This window comes from Euwallacea similis, chromosome 26 (assembly GCF_039881205.1).
Source record: "Euwallacea similis isolate ESF13 chromosome 26, ESF131.1, whole genome shotgun sequence".
Lineage (NCBI taxonomy): Eukaryota > Metazoa > Arthropoda > Insecta > Coleoptera > Curculionidae > Euwallacea > Euwallacea similis.
In genome coordinates, this window is record NC_089634.1 from 2,956,250 (window position 1) to 2,982,007 (window position 25,758).

A 25,758-nucleotide genomic window follows, 5' to 3' on the forward strand; every position below is an offset into this window, starting at 1 on the left:
CCCTACGAGTATTTCATTAATTTTTTTCTGACAATTTTATCGAATCTATTGTATTCCAAACAAATTTGTACTGCGAGCAATCTGGAAAGACATATCGCCCTACGAATTCAATAGAAATAAAAACCTTTATTGAGTATCAGTTCACATGTAAGTAATGTTCTTATTAGCGGACGCTCTATCGGATGGATACGGACAAAGAAATTAGTCCCAATTTGCCCAAAACGTCCCCAACAACGTACACGAGTCTCCAAAAACGGATAAGCTTAGTTTCATTCGACAGTCACGATTTTTCACCGATTGCTGCTGGAATTCCCCTGTGGTTTCAAATTCTGTGCTTAGCGCGTCTTAGAATCGGTAATATTTGTTACTTAAATGAACTCTAATAATACTATTGATTTTTTATATAAACACCTTGTTTTAATTAGTCAATATAAAGGAAAGCAACACACATCTGGCATTATTTGGGCATATTTAAGGCGGTTGTTATATAATTATTTTTTCCGAAATAGATTATATAGCAATGCGGCTTTATAAGTCAGTCCAGCTTCAAAATCGATCGAGTAGACATCGGAAAAACTAAATTGATAAGGAATTTTATAATTAAAGTTATAACAATAATATCAGTTAATAAAGTACAGTTTGTTTTTGGGCTATTATTATTGACACTTATTGCAACATTGTGTGTGTATATGTGTGTGTGTATGTTTTGGAAGCGGTGCAGCGAAAAATGGTGCAGCTTAGAAATTTTTTGACATTAAGGCAAAAATAGAGGTGATTAATATTGCAGAGCAAGAAAATGTAAATGTTCGTAACCTGGGTAAAAGATAAAGTTCATATATAGCATTTTTTAGTTATTTTTTGCCTACAATTATAAGTAAATTTTAGATTCAATATAAGCAAAACTCAAGCCGCAGAGGTTGTGAAACAAAAGGAGAACATTCGTAGGCAATGACAGTCAGGAGGCAATTTAGATAGCAAATCTTTAAAATTGAAAGGCGATGCTGCCCAAATATACAAAATTTGTATCGAATGGTTTGCCTATGCGAGGAGCCAGAATAATCCTATTTCAGGGCCGCTAATAAAAGCTAAGGCCAAAGAAGTAGCTCAGAATTTAAAATATCAGAACTTTAGCGCATCCGATGGATGGTTAAACAAATGAAGGAGAAGGCATAAAATTAGCTTCAAGTGCATTTCAGGTGCGATTCAGTGGACGTTAATTTGGAAGATGTTGACCAGTTTTTAGAAAAGTTGCCAGGAATGCTATTGAGATACAAATCCGAAGACATCTGCAATGTAGATGAGAGTGGCTTGTATTTCAAAGCTTTACCAGACAAAACTTTAGCCTTTAAAGGCAAAACGTGTGCAGAGGACAAAATGGCAAAGGAAAGATTAACCATATTGTTTTGTGCCAATATAGCAGGCGAAAAAGAGAAGCTTTTGGTCACTGGAGAAGCTGCGCAACCAAGGGCATTAAAAAATATACCACTTAAAAGTTTGCCTGTGATATGGACCTCCAATGAAAAAGCCTGGATGACTAGGTCTATAATGACTGACAGGCTTCTAAAGTTTTGATAAAAGGATGTAATTTCAAAAACGAAAAATTCTGCTCTTCCTAGACAATGCTGCTTTACATCCTAGAGACCTGAATCTAAACAATATTAAAATTATTTTTTTTCCCAAAAATACAACATCTATGTGTCAACCCATGGATCAAGGCATTGTACAGAATTTTAAGTTTTTCTACCGTGATCTGATTTTAAAACATATTCTCTCAAAAATGGACGATGTTGCCTCAGCTTCAAATCTTTCAAAATCGGTGAACATTTTAGAAGTTCTTTATTTCATTAAAAACGCCTGGAATAAAATTACACTAAACACCATTAAAAACTGCTACGCCGAAACAAAATTTAAAAAATCTGTTGAAGAAAGATTAGACATAGAGTACGATGCAGAAGAAGACTTGCCCTTGGCAACCCAGAACTGGAGAAACTTGAATGAAATTGATCAATCTTCTAAAAGCCAATATGAGGACTATTAATTTGGACCAAGAGCTCTCCATTGAGGAGACATTTAATGAAAATACGGAAAGTGGGCGTGATGTAAAAGAAGATGAATTTATGGAGAAAAGTGATGATGCAGAAGAAGTTGAAAAAACATCTAATCCTATAAATTCTTATGGTGACGCCTTAAAAGTTGTTGAAAATCTTAAAAGGTTTTTAAAAGAAGATTTTGTTGCATTTGAACATTTAAAAAATATTGAGTCACATTTTCAAAACTGCCTTTTCCAGGAAAAAAGTAAAAAAAATGAAGCAACCAAAAATATTAGAGTTTTTAAAAAAATAGTCTTTTTTTAAATGTCCAAGTATGTAAAGTATCTACATATGTATGTACTATCGGCCACAAAAGTGGTCGACCAGTTTCAAATCAAAATCGCTTGCGGTACTGTGGGTCGGATACCTTTTTTGTCACACTTGACCAGACACTTGACTTGAATTGAGATTATTTTTTGTTGGATCCCCCTTTTTGTGTATATACATCAATATTTTGCACAAAAACATGCATTGCTGGCCCAATTCATTGAGACAATTTTATTTTTTGGTATTTTCTCAGTTCATCGTTCGGCTACAATGCCACCAAATCTGAGCGATAATATTAAAAATAATATAGTACTTTTACATGAACAAGGCCATAATATTTCTGAAATTAGTCGTGAGTTGAATATTACGGTACGTAATCATATTGTCTTTTTTCAATTAAGGTAACTTTATCACTGGCTTAAATTTGGGGACGTTTTTTTGTTTATATTATTACTTCTGGCAAGAAATTCATCTTGAGCTGAGCGAAAAGTCTGTGAGATGTCGGCTGTGTTATACAAGGTGTTCCAAATTCGATGTGCTATTATTGCTATCTCTTAAACGGGAAGACTTACAGGGTCGGTTAAATTGGAAGAAATGTGCCAAATTTAATACTCTTCTAAGAACCGAAAACAATGTTGCCGAATGATTTTTAGTTTCTGAGTTGTGAGTGTGAAAAAACTAAAATTAGGTCGAATTAAATTTTCTAAATGAATCGATAACTAAAGGATTTTCATCAAAACGTTTGATACAAGAACTTCGTAGTTTTCTTATGTCTACAAACCAGTAAATTTCAAAATTTTAAATGTTCCTTAGCTTTTGACATAATGAGACAACAACTTGAGTTTTTCAAATACGGACTCGTGCATGTTTCGGCGGTTTTTAAAAGTTCTTAATAACCCCTTTACAACGGTGTATCACAAGATAGAATTTTTTATGTCTTAGTTTAAAAGAAGTAATTCTGCATTTTTCTCTCAATAAGCTAGGCCGGTCTTGGAATGCCAAGCAAAAAATGCAATTATCATGCCTCAAAAATGTTATGCAGGCAAATGAATTATCAATCAAGCTATACGATTATAAATTTTACTGACTAAAAAAAACTGACCAAAAACCTAAAGTAAAGTATGGAAGCAGAACGGAAAAAGATTTTCAAAGGTACAAAACTCAGCTAAATGTTGATCCAAAGTTTTAAATAATATTTTATGCGGCTATTGTCTTTCCGGATATAACTCAAAATACATTTGAGCTGTTTTCGTACTGTTCCTATCAAATTTGTAATAAAGTCTTTACATATCTCGTCTCTCTTCATTTCTGAAGCTCATTTTCATTGGAAACCTGCGCACGCTCTAATCTTGTTTGAGGAGTTCTGTCATATAGCGCGAACAAAAGAAAGTCTTTCGATGAAGTCAAGGCCAACTATGTAATATTTCTTTTTATTTAAATATTTCGGCTTTTATAAAAAGTTTTATATCAATGAAATCAGAATGAAACGCACTATTTTTCTGTCGAAAAATCCAATATGACGCCCATAAGAAAAAATAAAGTTGATAATGGTAGCCGAAAGACGAAACGTCGGATGGCAAATCTGAATATGTCATCGTGTAGCTGAGAAAAAGTGACAATGAAAATATGCTTATGGATTTAATCTTTCTTGTTAAATAACACTAAAAAAAAAATAAAAATGGATTCTCCAATTTTTAGTTTTTCTCGGATATCTTCGGAAGTACTCGGAAAATTAAAATTTTGAAAATGGTATTCGATCAAGCGCTAGATTGCGCAACTTTGCCCCCATTTAAACTTCTTCGTATCTCCTCTAGTTTCCGAGATCCCAATGGTAAGGGTCGAACTTGAAATACCCTGTATATGTATGTACAGTTGCGGAAAAAAGTATTTAGACACCGCTTCATTTGGAATATAACACTTTCCAAAATCGAAACTATTAGTTATACTTAACTACGTGTATATAGAAAATAAATCTCATAGTCAGGTTTTTTAAATAATGTATAATTTATTAACAAAACAAAAATGTGAAACGATAAAAATAAATTATGTTGAAACAAGTATGAAATGCAATAGGAAAAAAGTATTTAGACAAACTCTATAAAGTATAACAAACAAACAACAAACAAATGTTCTAATATTTTGTTGGGTATCCTCGAGGCTTTATAACAGCTTCTAACCGTCTAGGCATAGAATGAACTAAATTTTTAGTAACTTCTGGAGAGATGCTCATCCATGCGTCCATTAACTCTCTTTTCAACTCGGTACGGTTGTGAATAGGTTTTTTGCGAATTTTTCTGTCCAATTCTTCCCACAAATGTTCGATAACATTCACGTCAGGTGATTGAGGGGGTGTTTCCAATACATGGGGAGTATTATAAAGAAGCCATTCCCTTACTAATCGCGATTTATGCTTAGGATCGTTATCTTGTTGAAAATGATAACGACCTTCTAGGTTCAATTTAATGGCACTTTGACGCAAATTGTTCTTCAAAATGTCTAAATAAGAATATTGGTTCATAATACCATCTATAAATACAAGGTTTCCAACACCATTTGCCGCCATACATCCCCATACCATCACATTACCTCCTCCATGTTTGACTGTAGGCTGAAGGTTTTCCTTATTTAGAGCTGTACCTTTCTTTCTCCAAACTAATTTTCGTCCATCCTATCCCCAAACGCTAAATTTACTTTCGTCCGAAAATATAATAGTTTCCCAAAATTCATTTGTCTTGTGTTTATGAGAATTTGCAAAATCTAATCGCTTCTTTCTATTCACATTATTAATCATTGGTTTACGACGTGCAGTACAAGCTTTGAACCCTTCCTTTTTCAATTTGTTTCTCACTGTTCTTGGTGTTACAGACTTTCCTGTTGCCAATTCCAAATCTCTGGAGATAGTTGTTGAACTTTCAAATGGGTTCTTCTTAATGGTTCTGACAATTAAGCGCTCATCTCTGTTGTCAAGTTTTAAAGGTCTGCCTGATCTTTTTCTATTTTGGACTGTGTTTGAAATTTTGAATTTGTTTATGGTATATGTCACTGTCGAATGGTGTCTACCCATCAGTTTCCCTATTTCTCTTGCAGATTTACCGTCTTTATAAAATTTAATAACCAAATTTTTTTCTTAATTTGTTAATTCCCTAGTTTTTGGAGTCATTTTAAAAAATTTCAAGTTTTTATTACCTCAACGAAGCAAGAACTGATTCTAAATGATTGCAGCATACAAGTTGCTACAAGTTATTTCTTTTTCCTGAAGCAGCAAAATGATTAAAAGGCAGCATGTGCGCGTGTCTAAATATTTTATTCCTATTGAATTTCATACTTGTTTCAACATAATTTATTTTTCTCGTTTCACATTTTTGTTTTGTTAATAAATTATACATTATTTAAAAACCCTGGCTATGAGATTTATTTTCTATATACACATAGTTAAGTATAATTAATAGTTTTGGTTTTGGAAAGAGTTATATTTCAAATAAAGCGGTGTCTAAATACTTTTTTCCGCAACTGTATGTATGTATATTATATACTAGATACATAACCTGTTTTATTATGTAACTTTTCTTATTGTTTTCATCTAGTTTTTAAGATATGTATATCAAATAGTATTCCAAAAATAAACGTATGTACACAGTTAGTTCTTTTACATATTTATCATATCTATAATAATTTTATAATTTGAGCTTTCTCGTTAGCGAACAATCCCCATTAGCGAACAAAAAACTTGGAACTGTCGCTGTCCGCTAATGGGAAATTTCACTGTATATAAAATTTGGTTGCTAGTGGACCAAACTGGCTATTGCTCTAAATTCGAAACCTATATAGGTAAATCAGGAGGCATGACGTAAAAAGATTTAGGAAGCAATATTATCCGCAAGTTTTCGCAAGGTCTTGAAAACAAGGGTCATTTGTTATTTTTTGATAACTATTTCAACAGCATTTCTTTCTTAGAATCACTTCAGCAAAATAGGATTTATTCCTGCGGTTGAGTAAATCCAAAAAGAAAATATTTACCTCATTTTTGGAAGATAGTAAAATGAAACGAGGTGAATTTGATTACTCAGTTAGCAACACTGGTGTTCGAGCAGTGAAGTGGAAGGACAAACGTAATGTCAATCTTATTAAACTACCACAAACCGGATGACATGATATCAGCCCAGAGAAAAAACAAATATAGAACCATCGACGATGTGAGGTGTCCATGAGTACTTGTAAACTACAACAAGTATATGAATGGAGTGGACAAGTTCGATCAAATGAAAACATGTTTTGAAGTAAATCGTAAAAGTCATAAATGGTGGCATCGAATATTTTTCTATTTTGTAGATGCATGAGTTGTAAATGTTTGTATTATTTATAAACAACTGATGCTAGATGATGCTGAGATGGAATCGTTAACAATGAAAAATTTTCGATTAGAAAGTGCTCGCAAATTAATAACCGAAGCAAAAATAAAACCTTCATCTTCAATATCACGCATTACATTAACAATCACAAGGCATAAAAGATATGTTTCACCAGATTTGAAGACTATAGAATCAAGACATCAACCAGTATATACTACACGAAGAAGATATATTCTTTGTAGTACGAAGTCAGTACAAATTCGCACCAATTGGATGTTGTTAACTCCACTTTAGATGTCAAGTCCCATTATGTTTGAGTAAAACTAAAATGTGTTTCAAAGATTACTACAATATTTAGAAAAGGCAATGGTACAAAAATTAAACCACCTAGTTAAAAAAAATTACTATGTTTACTGAGGTATTTATTTTTAGAGCTGTTTAATAAAATTTAGCTTACTAAATGTCAATGATACGTAATATTTATTTCTTGCCCATATAGCGATATTTGCAGCGCAAAATATTACCCCTGAAAGAATTAAGAGTTGCAGCGTGATTGGAAAATAACGGAAAACATTTTGAACAACTGTTGCGTATATTAGCATAAAATATCCCTAAAATATTTTACGCTAATATTTAGGTTTTCTGTTACTGATAGTAACGTCCAGTTTATTTACTTCTTGTAAGACCCTTTTGTTTCGACTTTTCTTTTCATAATTAACACTTCCTCTCCATTCAAAACGTTCCTTTAGACGTTCTAGTCTCCTTATATTAGAATGTCCTCTATTATGAAATCGTTGTGCGTAAATCCGATATGCTAATAAACAATTTTCAACACATGAATCAACCAAATAAATCATATTAATAACTTCTTGTTGAGTATACTTCATTTTGATTGCTAGTTTTAGAAGAAACAGAGTTCGAAGAAACAAAAAACTGCAAATACAAAAAAAATCTTTTAAAATGCCATAGCTCTGAGCCAGTGCATCCAAGGCAAAAAAAATTTAGAAACTAACATAGTTTCAAGAGAGGATTCTATCGTGTGAAAAAAATTAGGGTGGTCCCATTTAAAAAAATGACAATTTATGACTTCACGCTTTTTTTAGACACCCTGTAAGGTTATCACTAATTTTAAAAGGTACCTTCATTAGCCTCATATACATACATTCTCATAATTGATTTTTTTATAAAATCACAAATAAACTCACAGGTGTCCGAGGATCTGCTAAATGGACACCCTGCATAAATACAAGGTGTTACAAATTAGTAGGCCAGTCCGCTAACCAGATTCCTTGAGCAAAAATAAGTAGACTTTCCTTATACGACTTTTTTTGGAGTTTTATAGTCACTATACAGAGTGTTGAAGCTGTTAAAAAATAAATTAATTTGGTTAATAACCGGTATTTCTTATCGTATTTTAATGATATTTTTTACTGATACACAGTTCAATGAGACGTTCTTTTCCTATAATTTAGTTTAAAAAAAATTGAAATCGGAGAGGGGAAATTGGGGGTCACGGACACGTTTCTCCAAACTTTTTTCGCGCGCGCCAATGGTGAATGTATTTAAGTTTTTAAACTAAATATTTTATCTTAATTTTTTCATTCTTTTAAAATTTTTATTTACCGCTTACTTTAGAAGATATTCCAGCATATTGTTTCTCAATACATGGTACCCATTTTTTGTTTATATCGGAAACGTATTGATCACTTATTTTGGTACAAAATGTACGTTGTGTTACTATTGAAAAATCTAGTAGATATCTGTGATGATGAGACAGGTTGCCAAGGCAACGATTAGCTTTTATTTGTTAAACGATATCCAGAGTAAATTTTAATATTCCTCGAAAATAAATGTATAATCTTACATTTATACTAACGTTACAAACGCAAGTGGCTAATCGGAAAGAGTTTTTATTATTTTTGGAAATGACTGATATGGTCTTAATAATGGGTAAGTAGCCAACACAATAAAATTAACAATAGTAATAATTTTAAATATCGAGGTAAACAAGTTTTCATTTATAAGAAAATACAATTCTAATGCTAGTTTAGCGGCTAGATGTTATGCAGGTATATTTCCTAATCGGTACCATCCAAAAAGACAATTTTTCTCCAATTTAGTTAATTGTTTGAAGGAATCGGGAAAAATTAAGCAACAGAGAGCAAAGCAATATGGACGACCTCGCAAGTTACAATCAAATCAAGAAGTATATATTCTTCAAATAACGGAAGCAAGCCCGGGCAAAAGTGCTAGACTAATGGCTACAGAAATAAATGAGATTAACGAAAATGCACCCGTTAACTTTATTGATGTTCATAGAGTTTTAAGACAAAATTTATTATACCCATATCATGTTCAGAAAGTCCATGTGCTTCTACTACCGGACTTTCTAGCAAGAGTTACTTTTTGTATTAGGTGTACAACTTTGCTTCCGCCGTTTTTGAATAGATGTATGTAGCGGTAAGTAATGATCGAAATAAATAACCCCATGTGGGCATGCAGGAGCCTTGGGCACCTGTTAACATAACCTCATAAAAATATTAGTCTATTTGTGTCTTCATCATAAAGTTATTCGCAATTGAAAATGTCAGTGTACGAGCCAAATTCTCGTCATTTGCGGGAGGTTTTACTTTTCTGCTTCAATATGAAGAAATCTGCTGCTGAGGCTCATCGAATGCTCTCAGATACTTATGGGGAAGCCACTATTAGTGAAAGGACATGTCGTGAGTGGTTTCAGCGCTTCAAGAACGGTGATTTTCACGTCGAAGACCAACATAGCGGTGGAAGAAAGAAGGTTTTCCAAGATGCGAACTTGGAAGCATTACTTGACGAAGACTCGTGTCAAAGTCAACAAGAATTGGCACAATCATTGGGAGTGACTCAACAAACAATCTCAAAACGCCTCAAAGACATGGGAATGATTCAGAAGCAAGGATATTGGGTGCCGTACGAGTTGAAACCAAGAGATATTGACAGGCGTCTGTTCGCTTGTGAACAGTTGCTTGCAAGGCAAAGACGGAAGGGATTTCTGCATCGTATTGTGACTGGGGACGAGAAATGGGTTCATTACGATAATCCCAAACGCAAAAAGACTTGGGGATATCCCGGCCATGCTTCCACGTCGACGGCCAAACCGTCTATTCATGGTTCCAAAATCATGCTCTGTATTTGGTGGGATCAACTCGGCGTAATATATTATGAGCTGTTACAACCAACTGAAACAATCACAGGTGCTCTTTATCGAACCCAATTAATGCGTTTGAGCCGAGCATTGAAAAAGAAACGGCTGCAATACAACGAGAGACATGATAAAGTGATTTTGCAGCACGATAATGCTCGACCCCATGTTGCGCAAGTGGTCAAGAAATACTTGGAAACATTGAAATGGGAAGTCCTACCCCACCCGCCATATTCTCCTGACCTAGCTCCTTCTGATTATCACTTGTTTCGATCCATGGCACATGGGCTAGCTGACCAACACTTCCGGTCTTATGAAGAAGTAAGAAATTGGATAGAATCGTGGATCGCTTCAAAAGATGTCCAATTTTTTCAACACGGGATTCGTATGCTGCCCGAAAGATGGGAGAAAGTAGTGGCCAGCGATGGACAATACTTTGGATCCTAAAGGTATAATTAGTTTTTTACAATAAAATCGCGAAATTCGGAAAAAAAACGGCGGAAGCAAAGTTGTACACCTAATAATTGGCTTTGCCAGCAGAATAATCATAACATTAGATTTCTTAGGTTTATTGTATTTTCGAATGAAGCCACATTTACGCGTAATGGATTTACGAATAGGCACAATACCCACGTATGGGCAGAAGATGATCCAAAAACTACTGTAAAGAGAAATCATCAAGTAAATTTTTGTTTAAACGCCTGGGTAGGAATAGTTGACAATTTTCCCTTAGGTCCGGTTTTCATACCTCCGCGATTAAATGCTTAACAATTTCCATTTTTTTAAAGAAACTCATTGAGTGATTTACTAGTTGATTTGTCCATAAATATGCGTCAAAATATGTGGTTTCAGTTAAATGGTGCTCCACCACATTACGGTCGAAATGTTAGGAACGATCTAAACGTGGTCTTTAATAATCGCTGGATTAGCCGGGGACAAGCACCTATTCATAGGCAAACTCGTTGTCCCGATCTTAAGCTATTAGATTTTTGTTTTTGGGAATTTATTTTCGATTTTTCGAATTATCGATTATATGGTTCCGATACTAAATGAACAACATTTACGAGAGAGAATCATAGAAGACGCAAAACAATTTAAGTTGAAACCACAAATTTTTCACAATATTTGTATTTCTGTAATGAAAAGAGCTCAGGTGTGTATTGTAGAAGAGGGCAATTATATTGAACTTTTAATTTAGTTTCGTTGAGTCCATTTAGTTGTAGTATTATTATTTACTTTTAACTTTCCAAAATCGTTGTCCATTTATTAAAATTTCTCAATTTGCATAAAATTTAAAGAAATATTAAGGAAAAAGTCTATTTAACTTATACAGTCCAATCGCGGTAGTGTGAACATGCGTTAATATGAACAGCTCGGTGGTATGAACACGAAATTATTTACATTGAACGCCGTATACTGTGAACAGCGTGCACTTTCGATTGTGTGAACAAGTGCATTTATAACGTTTCTGTCTCAGTTTTTGCTTGTGTTATAAATTAATTGCATATCATTTATTATAAATACCAAGTAGTTATTATTTATTATTGTTCTTTTATATTTTTAGAATAAATTTGCAACTCTTATGATTATAATAAATCATTGATCATAAAAGATGAGGGTTTGTTTATCAATTCGTTTTAACGTAAGTGTGAAGAAAGTGATTGGAGATTTGTAAGTGTGAGAAAAATAATGAAGGGTTGTAGGCATGAAAAGGATGTGGAATGTTGTTTATTAATTCTTTTTAAGATAAACATATGCATTTGGGGTGAACCTGATGCATTTTTATATTATGTGACATTCGGTTTCCGACGAGACTACGAGACGTACTTTTTTTCGTTACTAAAACCTATTTAACACTTCAGCATTTTTCTAGTGATCGTGTGTAACATTTGTTTATTGCTGCGGGAAGTTTCTTTTTATGTGTCTCGAAATATTGTGTACGTCGTGTGTGTATGTGTAATCGTGTACGTATCAGAAGAAAATATAGTCCTGTAAATACTCAGCTCAAGATGGGTAAATTAAAGAAAACCTTTTTAAGTTTGAGAGAAAAGGCCAACATTTTGAAAGAGCATAATAAAGGGATGTCTGTCACGATGTTATCCAAAAAGTACGGAGTAGCAAAATCGACAATTTGTGGGATAAAAAAAAGAAAATTTTGATTATGGATACTATGACTCACACGTTGAAACCATCGAAAAAATGTACTTTAAAGAAGTCAGCATTTCCGCTATTGGAGCAAAAGTTGTACGACTGGTTTCTTAAGCAGAGGGAAAAAAATTTAATAGTATCAGGAGATATGTTGAAACAAAAAGCATTGTTGCTCTCCAAAGATTTAAAAATGAATACAATTTTCACAGCTAGTGATGGTTGGCTGCAGAGATTCAAGCATCGTCGTGGCATAAGATTTTTAAAAATCACAGGAGAGAAATTATCATCCAATCCAGATGTAGTGGATCCTTTCAAAGAGAACCTAAAACGAATGATCGAAGAACATGAATTAAATTGTCACCAAATTTACAATGCTGACGAGACAGGATTGTATTGACAGTTATTACCTGACTAAACGTATGTCGCATTGGCTGAAAAAACAGCTTCTGGTTTAAAAATTTCAAAACAAAGACTGACATTTATGGGGTGTGTAAATGCTTCAGGATGTCATAAATTGAAACCTCTAGTAATTGGGAAATCCAAAAATCCAAGGTGTTTCAAAAATTTTATTAACCCAGTCGTTTATAAAAGCAATAAAAATGCCTGGATGACAGGAGACCTCTTCAAGACATGGTATTTTCAACATTTTGTACCAGAGGTAAGAGTTAAAATCACTTGTGTTCATTGTGATATATGCTGTTTATGCCAATATTCCAAAATTGTTAATTTGTAGGTGAGATGCTTTCTACGTGCTCAAAAGTTGCCACAGAAAGCAATTCTCCTTTTGGATAACGCACCCTCCCATCCACCAGCAACAGAACTAACAACTGAAGACGGGATGATTTTCGTCAAATTCTTGCCGCCCAATGTTACTCCTTTATTACAACCAATGGATCAAAATATTTTAAGGCTCACCAAAGTGTACTATAGAAAGAGCTTGCTTAGTTCTATTGTATCATCAGAAGAAGCAATAGCGGTAGCTCTCAAGAAAATTTCATTAAAAGATGCAATTCTACATTTGTCTGCAGCATGGGATAAATTAGATGTAACAGTTATTAAGAAATGCTGGAAAAACATTTTTTCAGGTTTTGATGGAGATAAGGAAAATGAAGATGAAGATAACCTTCCTCTAAGTATTTTACAGCTAAAGTTAAGGAATGAAAAGGCATTTGTCCCTGATGCCATTAAGGATACAATAAATTTGTTACAAGAAATTGCTCCAGTAAGTTAATACACAATGAGATTACATGTTTCTCCGAGGTCGACAAAATAATGATAAACTGTAATTTTAGGCTGAATACAGTGCTGCAGATGTGGAAGACTGGACTAAAGACGAGAAAGCAGTTGTTGGTCTGGAAGATGTTTCTTCAGATGAAAGCGACAATGACAATGAAAGTGGTACACATATTGAAAAAATTAGCCATTCCGATGTAATTAGAGCATTAAATATGGCCATAGAATGGTGCAATCAAAATTCAATGAATATAAGTGAAATAATCACTCTTAAAAAGATTCTCGAACAAGCAGTAATGGCAAAAATTTCTCAAAAAAATGTCCAAAAAAAAATTACTGATTTCTTTCATCTTTGAAATGTATAATTTGGTTTGGTATTTATTAATAAACTATTATTAAAAAAACTTATTTAGTTACACCCTCTTTTCTGTGAACACCCTCGTTGGTATGAACTACCCTAGGATTTTTTGTGTTCACACTATCGCGATTGGACTGTAATATGATATTTAAGATAAATATGTAACCATACATCGTGTATTTAAAGATACATTTCCAATATATTAAACGAAAAATAGGTACGATGCATTGAGAGGCAATATGCTGGAATATCTTCTAAGGTAAGTGATAAATCAAAATTTTACAAGACTAAAAAAATTAGGATAAAAGAATATTTAGTCAAAAAAATTGGTAAAACTTGGATATCACGGAAACCACTTAGAGCGTTACTTTTTTTTCCCGTAATCTACTCGCTTAGTAGTTCACCAATATGTTTTTTTTTTGGTGCGGAAATGCTTTGTTCAAAAGTTTGCTTTTCCACATTTATTTCAATACTTGACTCTCTTACGGGATCGTGGAGTGAACAGGGGTGCTAGGTGGGATAAATTAAAATAAATTGAGGTAAGTTGAGGTAAGCTGAAGTAAGTTGAGGTAAGTTTAGGTAAATTTAGGTACCCTCCCGAGGTGTCTCCACTTTGTCGTAGTGGGAGGGCTTGTACGACGCCGATGATCCCGAAGGCCATGCCGACGGTAGCATGACTACTGGCAGGTTTAACCTTGTCGGACGGGCGGAGGGAGAGGGGAAGGACCAAGAGGGACACAAAGGAAGGCAATGGAATGAGTGAGTCGGAAAATGTATTACCCCAGGCAAGTGTAAATCCCGCCGCCGGTTCCGACCGGGTGAGAGCCCCGGTGACCGGCGCTGGTCCCATGGATTCTGGGGGGGGCCAAACGCACTCAAGTTTTCTTAAAGGAAAGTTAATGGAAAGAAGGCACAGTATAGGGACAATAGATTTGGTGTGGGATGATACGGCGGAGAAATCGGTTTATAGCAATAAGGGAGGGCTGATTGTTCAATTGGAAAGGCGAGTGGAAGATGAAAAAACTAGTTTGCAGGGCAAAAGAGGGTTCAATTTTGAGCGACTATGAAAGAAAACGGAAAAGAAATGACATATCGGATGAAGGTGAAGAAGCTGTACACAAAAAAAGAGAATGTCCGGAGGTATTTGTTATTATGGAAGGATTAACTGCGGTTACAAAATTGATTGGGAGTTTGAGGGAAAATATTGAAAACAACACGAAGAGAGAGATAAAGGAGTTAACAAAAAAAATGGAAAGACAAATAGCGAATTTAAATAAAAACATAGTTAGAGAATTTTTGGAAAAACACAGATACGAAGCAGTTGAAAAAATGACAATGGATGTTGATATACAAACGAAGCAAATAGAAAAAAAGGAAATAGGAACGCAGACGGGCACAATACACAAAACAGATAGTTATGAGGAGTATGAAATGCAAACAAAAGAAGAGTGGAAGGTGGAAGAGTACACGAATACGGAATTAAAAACGGGAAATCCCTTGAATACGGAAGATGAAATAATTAAAGTTGTAATAGTGGGGGGGGGGGGGGGGGGGTATACAGTCGGATTTTCATAAAAAATACAAGGAGTTACTGGAGATCACGGAGAATTTTGGGGTTATAGAACAGTTGAACAAAATTAAAACAAAAAAGGGGGAAAAACCGATCTTTAAAAAAATTATTAAGATTATCTATGATGGGAGCAGAAGGGACCTGTTTGATAGAATTAGGGAGGTTAAAGAGGAAACTGAAAAATGCGAGTGGGTGGCAATGCATGGGCTGGAGGACATAACAACGAAGGAGCTTAGAAAAATGGTGGAAAGTATATTTCATGGAACAGAGACAAAGGTAAAGATATATATAAAAGTGGGGGAAAAAGGGATAGAACAGAGTGATAAAATAAACCGAAAGACGTATGCTTTAACTATTGAAAATAAAGAAGAAACGTATAGTGAAACATTAAAAAGGATGAAAAAGTATTTACAAGGGAGAAACAAAGAAAAAGATGTAATAAGAATGAGAAGTACTAAGGAGGGCAAGCTGCTGATAGTTACTGAGAAGAACGAAAAGGTGGTGGATGGATTGGAAAAAGCGCTGCTAGGATTGGAAGGACATAACACCGTTAGGAAAATGACAGGGAGGCTGGAGGCGGTTAGTATAAAAGGAATGGATGCGTGCGTATCAAGACAGGAGGTAATTCAGGCGTTGTCAGAGGTGATACCGGGCTGGAGTGGGGTTAACTATAGGATGAGTGAACTAAGACCAATGTTAAATAGTATGCAGGCGGTGACGATTAGAGCAGAAAAGGGGGTGATTGAAGCACTGGAGAGAGAAAAAACAATTAGAATAGGAATGGTGAGGTGTCATATTGAGAGAAGGATAGAGCTGCCGCGATGCTTTAGGTGTTGGGAGTATGGACATGCTGGAAGAGAGTGTAAGGGTACTGATAGGAGTGGGCTATGTTATAGGTGTGGAGGAGAGGGCCATGAGGGTAAAGGTTGCGAAAAGGAGGAACATTGCCCGCTCTGTAATGAGACAGGGCATAGAGCGGGAACGAGAGGATGTAAAATGTTCAGAAGGTGTTTGGCAATGGCAAGGAAGAAGGAGAGGCGGATCAGGAGTGATTCTACGGAGAGCGGAGAGAGAGGCGGAGTTGATTGTGGGAGCGAAGCTCCGCCCCTTGAGGGTGGGGACGTAGCGTAAGGAGATTCCACCCCCCCCCCCCCTGAAGTAATGCCTAACGGCGGTTCCGGGGGGATCCAGGGTGAAGAAGGGAGGTTTTTAGTGGGTAGGCGCCCTTCCTTCAGGAGGGTGAATCCCACATAACCCGGTCGCCAGACCACCAGGCCGGGTACCTGTGAAGGTTTTCCTTCCCTATATAAAAAAAAGGTAAATTTAGGTAAGTATATAGCAACCCGTGGATTGAGAAATCTATCGGGCGCGTCCCCCGGGTGGCGGATAGGGGAACGGCCAGGACTTCTCGCGTGGTCACTGATTAGTGGGAGTGATAAGTGATGGCTTCAGCCTAAAAACTGCAAGTCCGGAACGAAAACTTCCGCCGTGGACCAGCTTAACAAACCGTAAACAGCTGATGGATTTCGGCAACGGGGGCAAGGATGTCTTCGGGGCCGGGGTGGATCAGGTGAACGGGGATCCCTTCGGGGATCAAGTGGTGAGGCCACTATAATAACTTCCAATTCTCGTGGCATAGCGCGCGCCCAAGAGATGCAAGGATGGGGGGAAGCTCAATCCTCAGCGGCCTCGAAGAGGTCCACACTGTGGATACGGGCTTGGCGAGCGCGCGATACCTTAGCTGAAATTGTACTTACCGCACAGAGCGCAAATTGTCCCATGTCATCCATTGTCATCCTTTGAAATTCCAACTCTTCGGAGTATCCTGTTCTTCCCCTGCTATCCAAGGAGCAAACCGCAAACAGCTGATGGGTCCTGGTGGGGACTGCAGCGATGTGGTCGACATCCGGGATGATTGGGTGCGCGGGGATCCCCTGGGGTCACGTGGTGAGGCCACTATAAATACCTCCTAAATCCTAAGGTGGGGTGCGCGCCGAAGGGATGCCTGGCTGGATGGAAGACCAGTTCCGAGCGGCTCCGAGAAATTAACCAAATTACTAGCCTATTCCTATTCTAAAGAATCTATACTGACCTAGTACTTACCTGGATGTATGGCGTCCATATGTGTGTTAAATTTCAGACTATGTACAATGAAGAGTGTTATCATAAAACGTGTACCCCAGGCGGGTAGTAATCCCGCCACTGGTTCCGACCGGGTGAAAGCCCCGGTCGCCAGTGCTGGCGCCGTGGATTCTGGGGGGGGCCAGAACCGCTCCGGCGCTGAAAGCGTCGTAGGAGAGGATGGAGCAAGGGAGGTAGAGAAGGCGTTTGCGAACAGCGGAAGGATGCAGCGGTCGCCTCCCGCTCGCAGAGAGACGGCTCCGGGTAAGCTATGGCGGTCGCTGGCCGCATCAGAGGCACTCCCCATAAGGAGGGCATCGGAGGGGACGGTGAGCGTGTTGAGGGGAGGAGTTTTTCTCCGCCTTCTCCTTGAAGATGCCCCCATCTACAAGCACCCCCAACCAGAGGGGCAAGAGGAGGAGAATAGCTTCTCCCAGTCGACGGGGGAGATAGGGTCGGCCCTGGAGGAAGCGGTGTCAAGGGCGGAGAACCTGGAGCAGCTGCTCAGGAAGAGCTACCGGTCGAGCCAGAATCTCGTGAACGCTGTGTCTGGGCTGCGGAGCGTCCTACGCAGAGCAGCTCGCGAGGACAGGACATGTAAAGAGTTGGAGAGGCTACGGGAACAAAACGTGGTCCTGAGGAGGAAGATAGAGGCGATGGAGAGGGAAGGAATGATGGCGGTGGAAACAGTAAACTGTGCCACCGAAACGGAGTCGGCGGAGGAGATGAGGACGAGGGACCAAAGAGAGCGAATCCACCAATTGGTTGCCTCTGGAGAGCTGCGTGCGGCGATCCGGGAGCGCTGGGAGGAGAGACTGTTCTCTCAAACGTAGCAGGTAAGTGGGGATCCTTTCGGAGAGGGATATGGGAGTGACCTGGGGGTCATTGTGGGGGAGGAATCCTCCGCGGTACGGGGCGGGGTGCTGAGAATGCTCCCTGAATTGAGAGAGCTGGGGGAGGACCAGCAGGGAAGGGTGCCATTCCTGGTGCAGTCGTGCCGTCTGTGGAGGGGGGAGGACTGAGGAGAAGACACGGTACGTCTTCTACCGGCAGCTGAGGGGGGAGGTGAGCACGGAAGGTATCTATGGGGCCCTTAGGGACTTCGTAGATACCGTGAGGGAAGAGGGGAGGAGCAGGGTGGTGATCCCTCATGTTCAGGGGACGGAATCCCTGAAAGTGAGGAAACTGGGGGAGCTGGCAGCGGAGGGAAGCGGGGTAATGCTCCGCTTCTATCTGGCCGGGACTGGGGGGAGTGGGCGAAGAGTGCCACCTCAAAGGAGGAGGAGGCCATCTGCGTGACTAGGGAGGAGGAGATGACCTATCGGGATGCCCTGAAAAGGGTACGCCAGGTGGTTGCGACTGGGGGAGAGAGGTGAAAGTGGGCACGGTCAGGGAAACCAAAAAGGGCGAAGTCCTACTGACCGTGCCCAAGGGGGGGAAGGGGGAAAGGCTGAGGGACCTTCTCATCAAGGAACTGGGAGGGGGCGTGTACGGGGGGGACTGGGCGGCCGGTGGCCTTCCTAGCGTACTGCCTGGATGGAGTGACCACAGGGGAGGAGGTGGTAGGGGCGGTAGCGACCGCGGCGGGAGTGGAGCAGGGGCGGCTACGGCTGCTGAGCCTCCGACTCAGCTTCAGGAGCTGCCAAACGGCCACCATCCTAGTGGAGGCCGAGGCAGCAGCAAGCGTGCGGAGGGTGACGGACCTCCGGGTCGGCATCTCGCAATGTCGACTGAGAAAGAGACGGGACACTGGGCGCTGCTTCCGATGCTGAGAAGGGGGCCACAGGGCGGGGGAATGCAAGGGGGAGGACCGCTCGCAGCTCTGCGCGAGGTGCGCGCAGGGGGGCCCAAGGCCACCAACTGTAGAGCGGAGCGATACTGCCCCCTGTGCAAAAAGGGGGGGATAGCGCCGGGGGACCTGGGTGCGAGCCCAAGCCCAAGGGAGAATGCAAGGCTAATGGGGAGCCCAAGGCCAAAGGGGAACCCATATGGATGGGGAAGGGATCCAGGAGACCCCGATGAAGAGGCAGAGACCGATGGCGGCCTCCACCCCCAGGACGGAGCAGGAGGGGGACGACTCCCCATCTACCAGCTTCCTGCGGTCTCTGGTGGGAGATGGAGAGGGAGGCGCCGCAGAAAGGACGGGGAAAGACTAGGAGTGGATACGGGTGAGTGTGCGTGAGTGTGAATGTTAGTGTGGGTATGTTTGGGGTCATGGCGTCGGACAGGGAACTGCGGTGCCTACAGATCAACCTGGACAGGGGCCGTCTCGCGATGGACCTCATGTACCAAGTGATCAGAGAGTAGGGCATCCATGTGGTGCTCGGTCAGGAGCCGTGCGTGGCTGAAGGGAGCTTAGTACGGGTCAGGTGCAATGATGCTTTCATCTGGCTTGCGCCGGGTGTGAGCGTGCAGTCAATCCACCGAGATCGGGGGTTCGTCGCTGCGGAGCTGCACGGCGTCACTCTCGTTTACGCCTATTTCTCCCCAAACTGGACCACTGCCGATTTTACAGCGTGGCTTTGGCGGCTGGAGGGGTACATCAGGGGGCATGACGGCAGGAGGGTTCTCATCGCTGGGGACCTGAACGCCAAGAGTGGGCGGTTCGGCTCCTGGGCGACGAATGCCTACGGGCGGGTCCTGGAGGAGTTCCTGGATGCCGTGGAACTCGTCCTCATCAACACCGGAGGCGAGTGGACGTTCGGGAACCGAAACGGCAGGTTGCTAATTGACGTGACCATGGCAGGCACGACTGTGCATGGTTGCATGCGTGATTGGAATGTGGAGGTGGGAATGGAGAGTTGGAGCGGCCGCAGGTGCATGTCCTATCGCTTGGTGCGACGGGGAACCGTACCTGTTGGCGTGGACAGAAGTGAGAAGAAGGTAGGATTGAAAGTGAATGAGAAGGGGTTAGGGCGATTGAGCCAGTACGTGGTGCAGCATGATGGTCTGGGCGAAGTGGAAACTCCCGAAGGAATAGTTCGGGAGATAAGCGAAGCTTGTGACCAATGTTTAAGGAAGCGTGAGAGTGGGAATTTGAAACGGGCGGTGTACTGGTGGAATGAAGAGGTCGCCGAAAGGCGGAAAGCTTGTGTGAGAGCAAGGACGTGGACTAGAGAGAGAGGAAGGGAGCGGCTTCGGTCTGGATCCGAAACGGTTGAGGCCGAGGCAGCCGATAAGTATAAAAGAGAAAAGAAGGCTCTCAAGGTGTCCGTAAGGAAGGCCAAGAGAGATGAGTGGAATCGCGTGTGTGCGGAGCTGGAGACGAACGTCTGGGGACTCGGCTACAAGATTGTGGCCGGGAAACTTGACCGACTGAGCAGGGGTCCCCTGCCCACGGCAGAAATGCACAGGCAGGTGAACACGCTGTTCCCGGTGAAGCCGCGGGTAGTGCCGGATGACGTGCCTCGGGTTACGGCGGAGGAGATCCATCGAGCGGTTGGGGAACTCAAGAGCCGCAAGGCTCCGGGACTGGACGGGATACCGAACGAGGTCTTGAAGCTGTATCTTGGGGCAGTGCCCCAGGGTATGGTGGGTTGCGTGAATCGCATCTTGACCTCGGGCGAGTACCCTAAGGTTTGGAAGAGGACTCGACTCGTGCTGGTGGAGAAACCGAAGCGTGATCCGGGCGCGGAGGCCACGTACCGGCCCATATGCCATGTAAACGGACTCGGGAAAGTGGCAGAAAAGGTGGTCAAGACCAGATTGCTGGAAGAAACGACGAAGTATGGGATGATTGATGAACGACAGTATGGGTTCGTTAAGGGCAGGAGCACCCTGGACGCCATGCGGTCTGTCATGCAGGTCGTGGAAGGGACCAGGGGGATAAGTTACACGCATGTGGGCTTCTGCGTCATGGTAACGATAGACGTTAAGAACGCTTTCAATAGTGCATCGTGGGACCTCATCATCAAGGTGTTGAGGAGGTCCCCGGTGAGCAGATACCTCTTGAACATAATTCAGTCGTACCTGCATGCTCGGGTTTTAGTGTTGCCGGACGGGGGGGTCCGAGAGTTGTCATGTGGGGTGCCTCAGGGGTCTGTACTGGCCCCGTCTTGTGGAACCTCTACTACGACGGAATACTGACGGCTGGGTACCCGCGTGGAGTCACCCCGGTTGCCTACGCGGACGACTTGGCGTTGGTGGTCACGGCGGGGGACGGGGAAACCCTAGAGACGAGGACTCGGCAGGCCATGGAACTGGTCGCAGATACGTTCGAAAGCGTGGGACTTAGCATGGCTACAGAAAAAACCGAGATAATTCTCCAGGCCAGGCGAAGGGAAATAAGGAGTATTAGTCTGAGGGTGGACGACGTCTTGTACGAGACGAAAGAATGCGTGAAGTACCTGGGAGTGTGGTTCAGCAGAAATGCTCGCTTCGGTGAGTATGCGCGCCGGACCGCCGAAAAGGTATCGAGAGTGATTGGGAAGCTCGAAGGCATATTGCCTAGAGTTAGTGGTTTGGGGTATGAGAGACGGAGGTTGATGGTGATGGCGGCATCGTCGGTTCTGATCTACGTGGCTCCTGTCTGGCAGACGGAGCGGACGTGCGGCAAGTACGCGGCCATCCTGGAGAGGGCAAATCGTTTGCTCGCGCTCCGGGTGGCCAGTGCATACAGAACGGCACCCACAGAGGCGGTGCTAGCTTTGGCCAAGATACCTCCGGAACGGATTAGAGTGCTAGAGCGTAATATGCTGAGCGAAGGTAGGAGCGAGGCGAAAGAATGGGCGATGAGAGAATGGGAGAAGGACTGGGAGAAGTATGAGGGCTGGATCAAAACCTTCATACCCCGGATCCGGATCTGGTGCGAGTGCGAGTGGAGTAAGAGCGGGTATATGCTGTCGCAGGTATTTACCGGGCACGGAGTGTATAGGTAAGTACCTGCAGCGCATCGGGGTGGAGAGGAATGCTTGTTGCTGGTTCTGCGATGCGTATGAGGGACACACCGGAGCATAATTTCTGGGAGTGTCCAGAATGGGAGGGCTATCGGTTGGAGGCCAGGGAGAGTGGACTCGACCTGGACCGAAACAAGATAGGAAATGAATTGATGGAAAGTGCGACAAAATGGGAAGCGTTTGAGGGCCTGACGGAGAAAATCCTGAAGATCAAGACTGCAAGGGAGAACGAGAGGAAGAAAAGTGGGGTGCGAGGCCGTGTCCGCACCTAGTCGGAAGATCGAGGAAGCCCCGATGTAATGCCGAGAGGCGGTTCCGGGGCAGAAGAGGGGAGGTGGGTTTAGTGGGTAGGCGGGCGACGTAATGGTCGGTCGAATCCCACACTACCTGGCTGTGAACCAAGTCGGGTGTCTTAAGAAGATTCCCTCCTCCTCGCAAAAAAAAAAGGTAAGTATATAGCAAAATAAATGGTAAGAGAAGCTTCCTCCAAAATGCAGGAACAAATGCCTAAAACTAGAGGTCAAGGTGTTGTAGTTAAGGTTAGTTCGGATTAGTTCCAGAATCTCTTTATGATTCAATTTTACATAAATACATTGGTAAATAAATAGTATTACATTTTAGATTGACGAGTCTATATTTGGTCATAGAAAATATAACAGGGGAAGAATTCTTAATGGGCATTGGGTTCTAGGCATAATAGCGGAAGAATCGGAGGATTTGCATTGTGTACTATTTCCTGACAACAAGCGTATTGCGGAGGTTCTGCTGCCCATCATTCAGAAACATGTAGTTGAAGGATCCGATGTGTGGACTGATTGTTGGAAGGCGTATGATGGTGTACCCCTTCGTTTTGCAATAAATGTTAAAGAACATTTAAATTAAGTGTTTCTGAATCGATGGATAGAAAAAGGAGAAAATTCACCTATGGGTTGGCCTCCTCGTTCACTAGAACTGAATATGTGTGATTTTTTTATAGGCTGCCAGTTCGTGGTTCGTCAAGACCCCCCCAAAAAAAACAAATGACTTCGAAACCAGATTTATTTAAACGGGATTAAACACGAACGGTGAGAATACCGATAATACAAAAGTATTGCCTCTTACTGCTACTTCTTATTTATAGTTAAATTACGTATGACGTCACAGTGTTGACACTGCAGTTACGGGGATATAATTCGCGTTAAAAAAAGAAGTTTATAAATCTCCAGTCATGACGAGAGAGGACTTGTTAAGGCGTATTTTACAAGCCGGCAAATTTTATAACAACCCCGAGACTCTGGAAGCAGTTCAAATTCATTTCATAAAAAATGTTAATAAATGCGTTAAACAAAACGGTGGACATTTTGAACATTTACTTAATATGTAATAATGTTCCGATGCCCTTATTGTGAAAATTGTAAGTAATTTATGTTAGTCTGAATGAATAACTATTGTTGATAGATACACAAAAATAAAAATATTGGCTTAACCATTAATCTACCGTTAATTTTACAAGACAAGAAAAAACTTCTTATGTAATTGGTCTACTAAATAAAAAATATTTTAATGTCATAAAATTGTTAACACAAAAATTATGAATAAACTTCAACTTATGATGTCATGCTTCTTACACTTTCCAAATATCTAAAATATTCGTTCTACCCTTAAATATGGGAGGCATTAACGCATGCTAAAAATCAACCAAATCGATTAACGCGTTTTCTAAAAATTAGGAAAAATCCTTTCAAAAACATTTTTTTGAACGACCTCTAGTGGCTAAAGAAGCAATTTCCAACATAACTAAGTTAAAGTGAATCATTCTATTTTTGACCAAAATATGTAGTAAAATTTTATACACGTTTTTTTCGGACACTTTGCATACAGGGTATCCCAAAAGTAATAAGACAAAGAGAAATGACAGATTTCTCACATCAAAGTATTAAGATCCAGCGCAATTGTTGTATTCCGAAAGTTAATATTAACAAAGATACAGAGTGATAATTTTAAATTTTATTTTTGATTTTTTTCATATCTTCAACATCTTTTGACTTATGGTATTAAAATTTGGTATACGGTGGTTTTCGGATAAGGGAAACTAATTAGGACTGTCGGTTTTATTATCACCAATAGGGGGCGCCACTTGAAACCGTCTTGGCTAGTTAAAACGGTTGTAATTCTTTTTCTATGCAGGTCCAGTAGTCCCATTAATTAAAATATTATTTTGATTACAATTCTAGACAAAAAAGGCATACTTATTAGAAGCCTTAAAATTTGACCGTTTTCGAGATATTCGCTAATTTAATACCTTATGAATGTTAGTATGTTTGTATTCTTGGATAGAGCCGAAAACTGGCGAAGTCCAACGAAGTAAATTTACGTTGGCGCCATTTTTAAACTGAATGCCTATTTATCAGTGACAGAGTAGTGGGTTGTCAAAATAGTTATTATTTTTTTCTTTAAAATTTACTGAAATTGAAGTTTTTATGTCAGTTATAACGTATTATACATTATGCCAAGACATAATCCATTTTCAACTGCAGAGATGCGAGATATAGTGTATTGTTACGCTCAAACAATTCAATGAACGAAAAGCTTGTAGCAGGTATTTTGAAATTTATCCAAATAGAAGACAGCCCAGTCACAATTTATTTAAAAATAGTTATGATCAGTTAGGTGAGACTGGATCACTGCAACACAAACCAGATACTACGGATCGACCAAAAGTTATTATCCCAGAACAAGAGGGAGAAATTTTATTTCGAGTAGCGGGAAACCCTAAACTAAGTTCGAGGCAATTAAAGGCAGAAACCGGAGTTAGTAAATTACAGATAGTTCGAATATTTCATGACAATGGTCTCTAGTCATATCATTTTACACCTGTACAAAATTTGCCACCAGCTGATTTTCCACGCAAGCTTGAATTATCACATACAGTTGTGGCCATATAAATAGCACACTTATCCTTTTTAAAATAGAAGTCTTAAATGACATTGTTAAAACGAAAAACTATTTTTAGTTTATTTATCTTTTATCATACGTAATAGTAGAACGCATTTTTATTGTATACCAAAAAAAACCTTCTATACTTAAATTTTGGTAGGATTTCAATAGATTAGTAGTTTTCATACAAATAGTACGTTCTGATATATTGTGTTTAATTTTTGTTTCTACCGAATAAATTTATTAAAAGTAAGTAAAAGTTAATACGGTAGTACTTGATAGTTATTAATATATGATTTCTTTTCAAAAAACAGTGGGTAGGAAAAAACATTATGGTCCAGAAAGGCGAGAGTTAATATCATATAATAATCAGGTTACAAAAAGAAGGGAAATCTATTACAGAGATTTCCATGACTTTGTGTTGCTGACGCAAAATAGTCTACAATGCTTTAAAATTATACAAAAACAACCATAATTTTGAAAATAAAAAAAGAGCTTCCAGACCGAGAAAAATCTCAAAACGAGAAGAAGCGATAATTGTGCGGCTAAGTAAAGCCAACCCTTTTTTAAAGTCTGTGAAAATAAGGCAACAAAATTTAAATTATTACAAAATAAATATATCCGCCCGAACTG

The 25,758-nt window shown here is 40.2% G+C and overlaps 2 protein-coding genes across 2 annotated transcripts; both read left to right on the forward strand.

The window, feature by feature from the left end:
- Positions 1-12,513: 12,513 nt before the first annotated feature.
- Positions 12,514-13,650, forward strand: LOC136417165 (jerky protein homolog-like). The gene is made up of 3 exons (XM_066402706.1): positions 12,514-12,690; positions 12,766-13,254; positions 13,325-13,650. Exons 1-3 carry the CDS (start codon positions 12,514-12,516, stop codon positions 13,619-13,621), a joined length of 963 nt encoding a protein of 320 aa, XP_066258803.1. The 3' UTR covers positions 13,622-13,650.
- A 4,528-nt stretch (positions 13,651-18,178) lies between these two features.
- LOC136417166 (uncharacterized) lies at positions 18,179-19,496 on the forward strand. The gene is made up of 4 exons (XM_066402708.1): positions 18,179-18,222; positions 18,280-18,348; positions 18,423-18,654; positions 18,720-19,496. The coding sequence occupies exons 1-4, from the start codon at positions 18,179-18,181 to the stop codon at positions 19,494-19,496; spliced, it is 1,122 nt and encodes a 373-aa protein (XP_066258805.1).
- Positions 19,497-25,758: the final 6,262 nt, after the last annotated feature.

What these genes read in the sequence shown, in the direction of transcription:
- LOC136417166 (XM_066402708.1), top strand. Translation starts at nt 18,179, where the DNA reads ATGGGAGTGACCTGGGGGTCATTGTGGGGGAGGAATCCTCCGCG. An exon ending in AGGACTGAGGAGAAGACACG is followed by an intron (nt 18,349 to 18,422) that starts GTACGTCTTCTA and finishes GGGACTTCGTAG; the next exon opens with ATACCGTGAGGGAAGAGGGG. An exon ending in ATCGGGATGCCCTGAAAAGG is followed by an intron (nt 18,655 to 18,719) that starts GTACGCCAGGTG and finishes GAAACCAAAAAG; the next exon opens with GGCGAAGTCCTACTGACCGT.
- LOC136417165 (XM_066402706.1), top strand. Translation starts at nt 12,514, where the DNA reads ATGGGGTGTGTAAATGCTTCAGGATGTCATAAATTGAAACCTCTAGTA. An exon ending in TTCAACATTTTGTACCAGAG is followed by an intron (nt 12,691 to 12,765) that starts GTAAGAGTTAAA and finishes GTTAATTTGTAG; the next exon opens with GTGAGATGCTTTCTACGTGC. An exon ending in TGTTACAAGAAATTGCTCCA is followed by an intron (nt 13,255 to 13,324) that starts GTAAGTTAATAC and finishes CTGTAATTTTAG; the next exon opens with GCTGAATACAGTGCTGCAGA.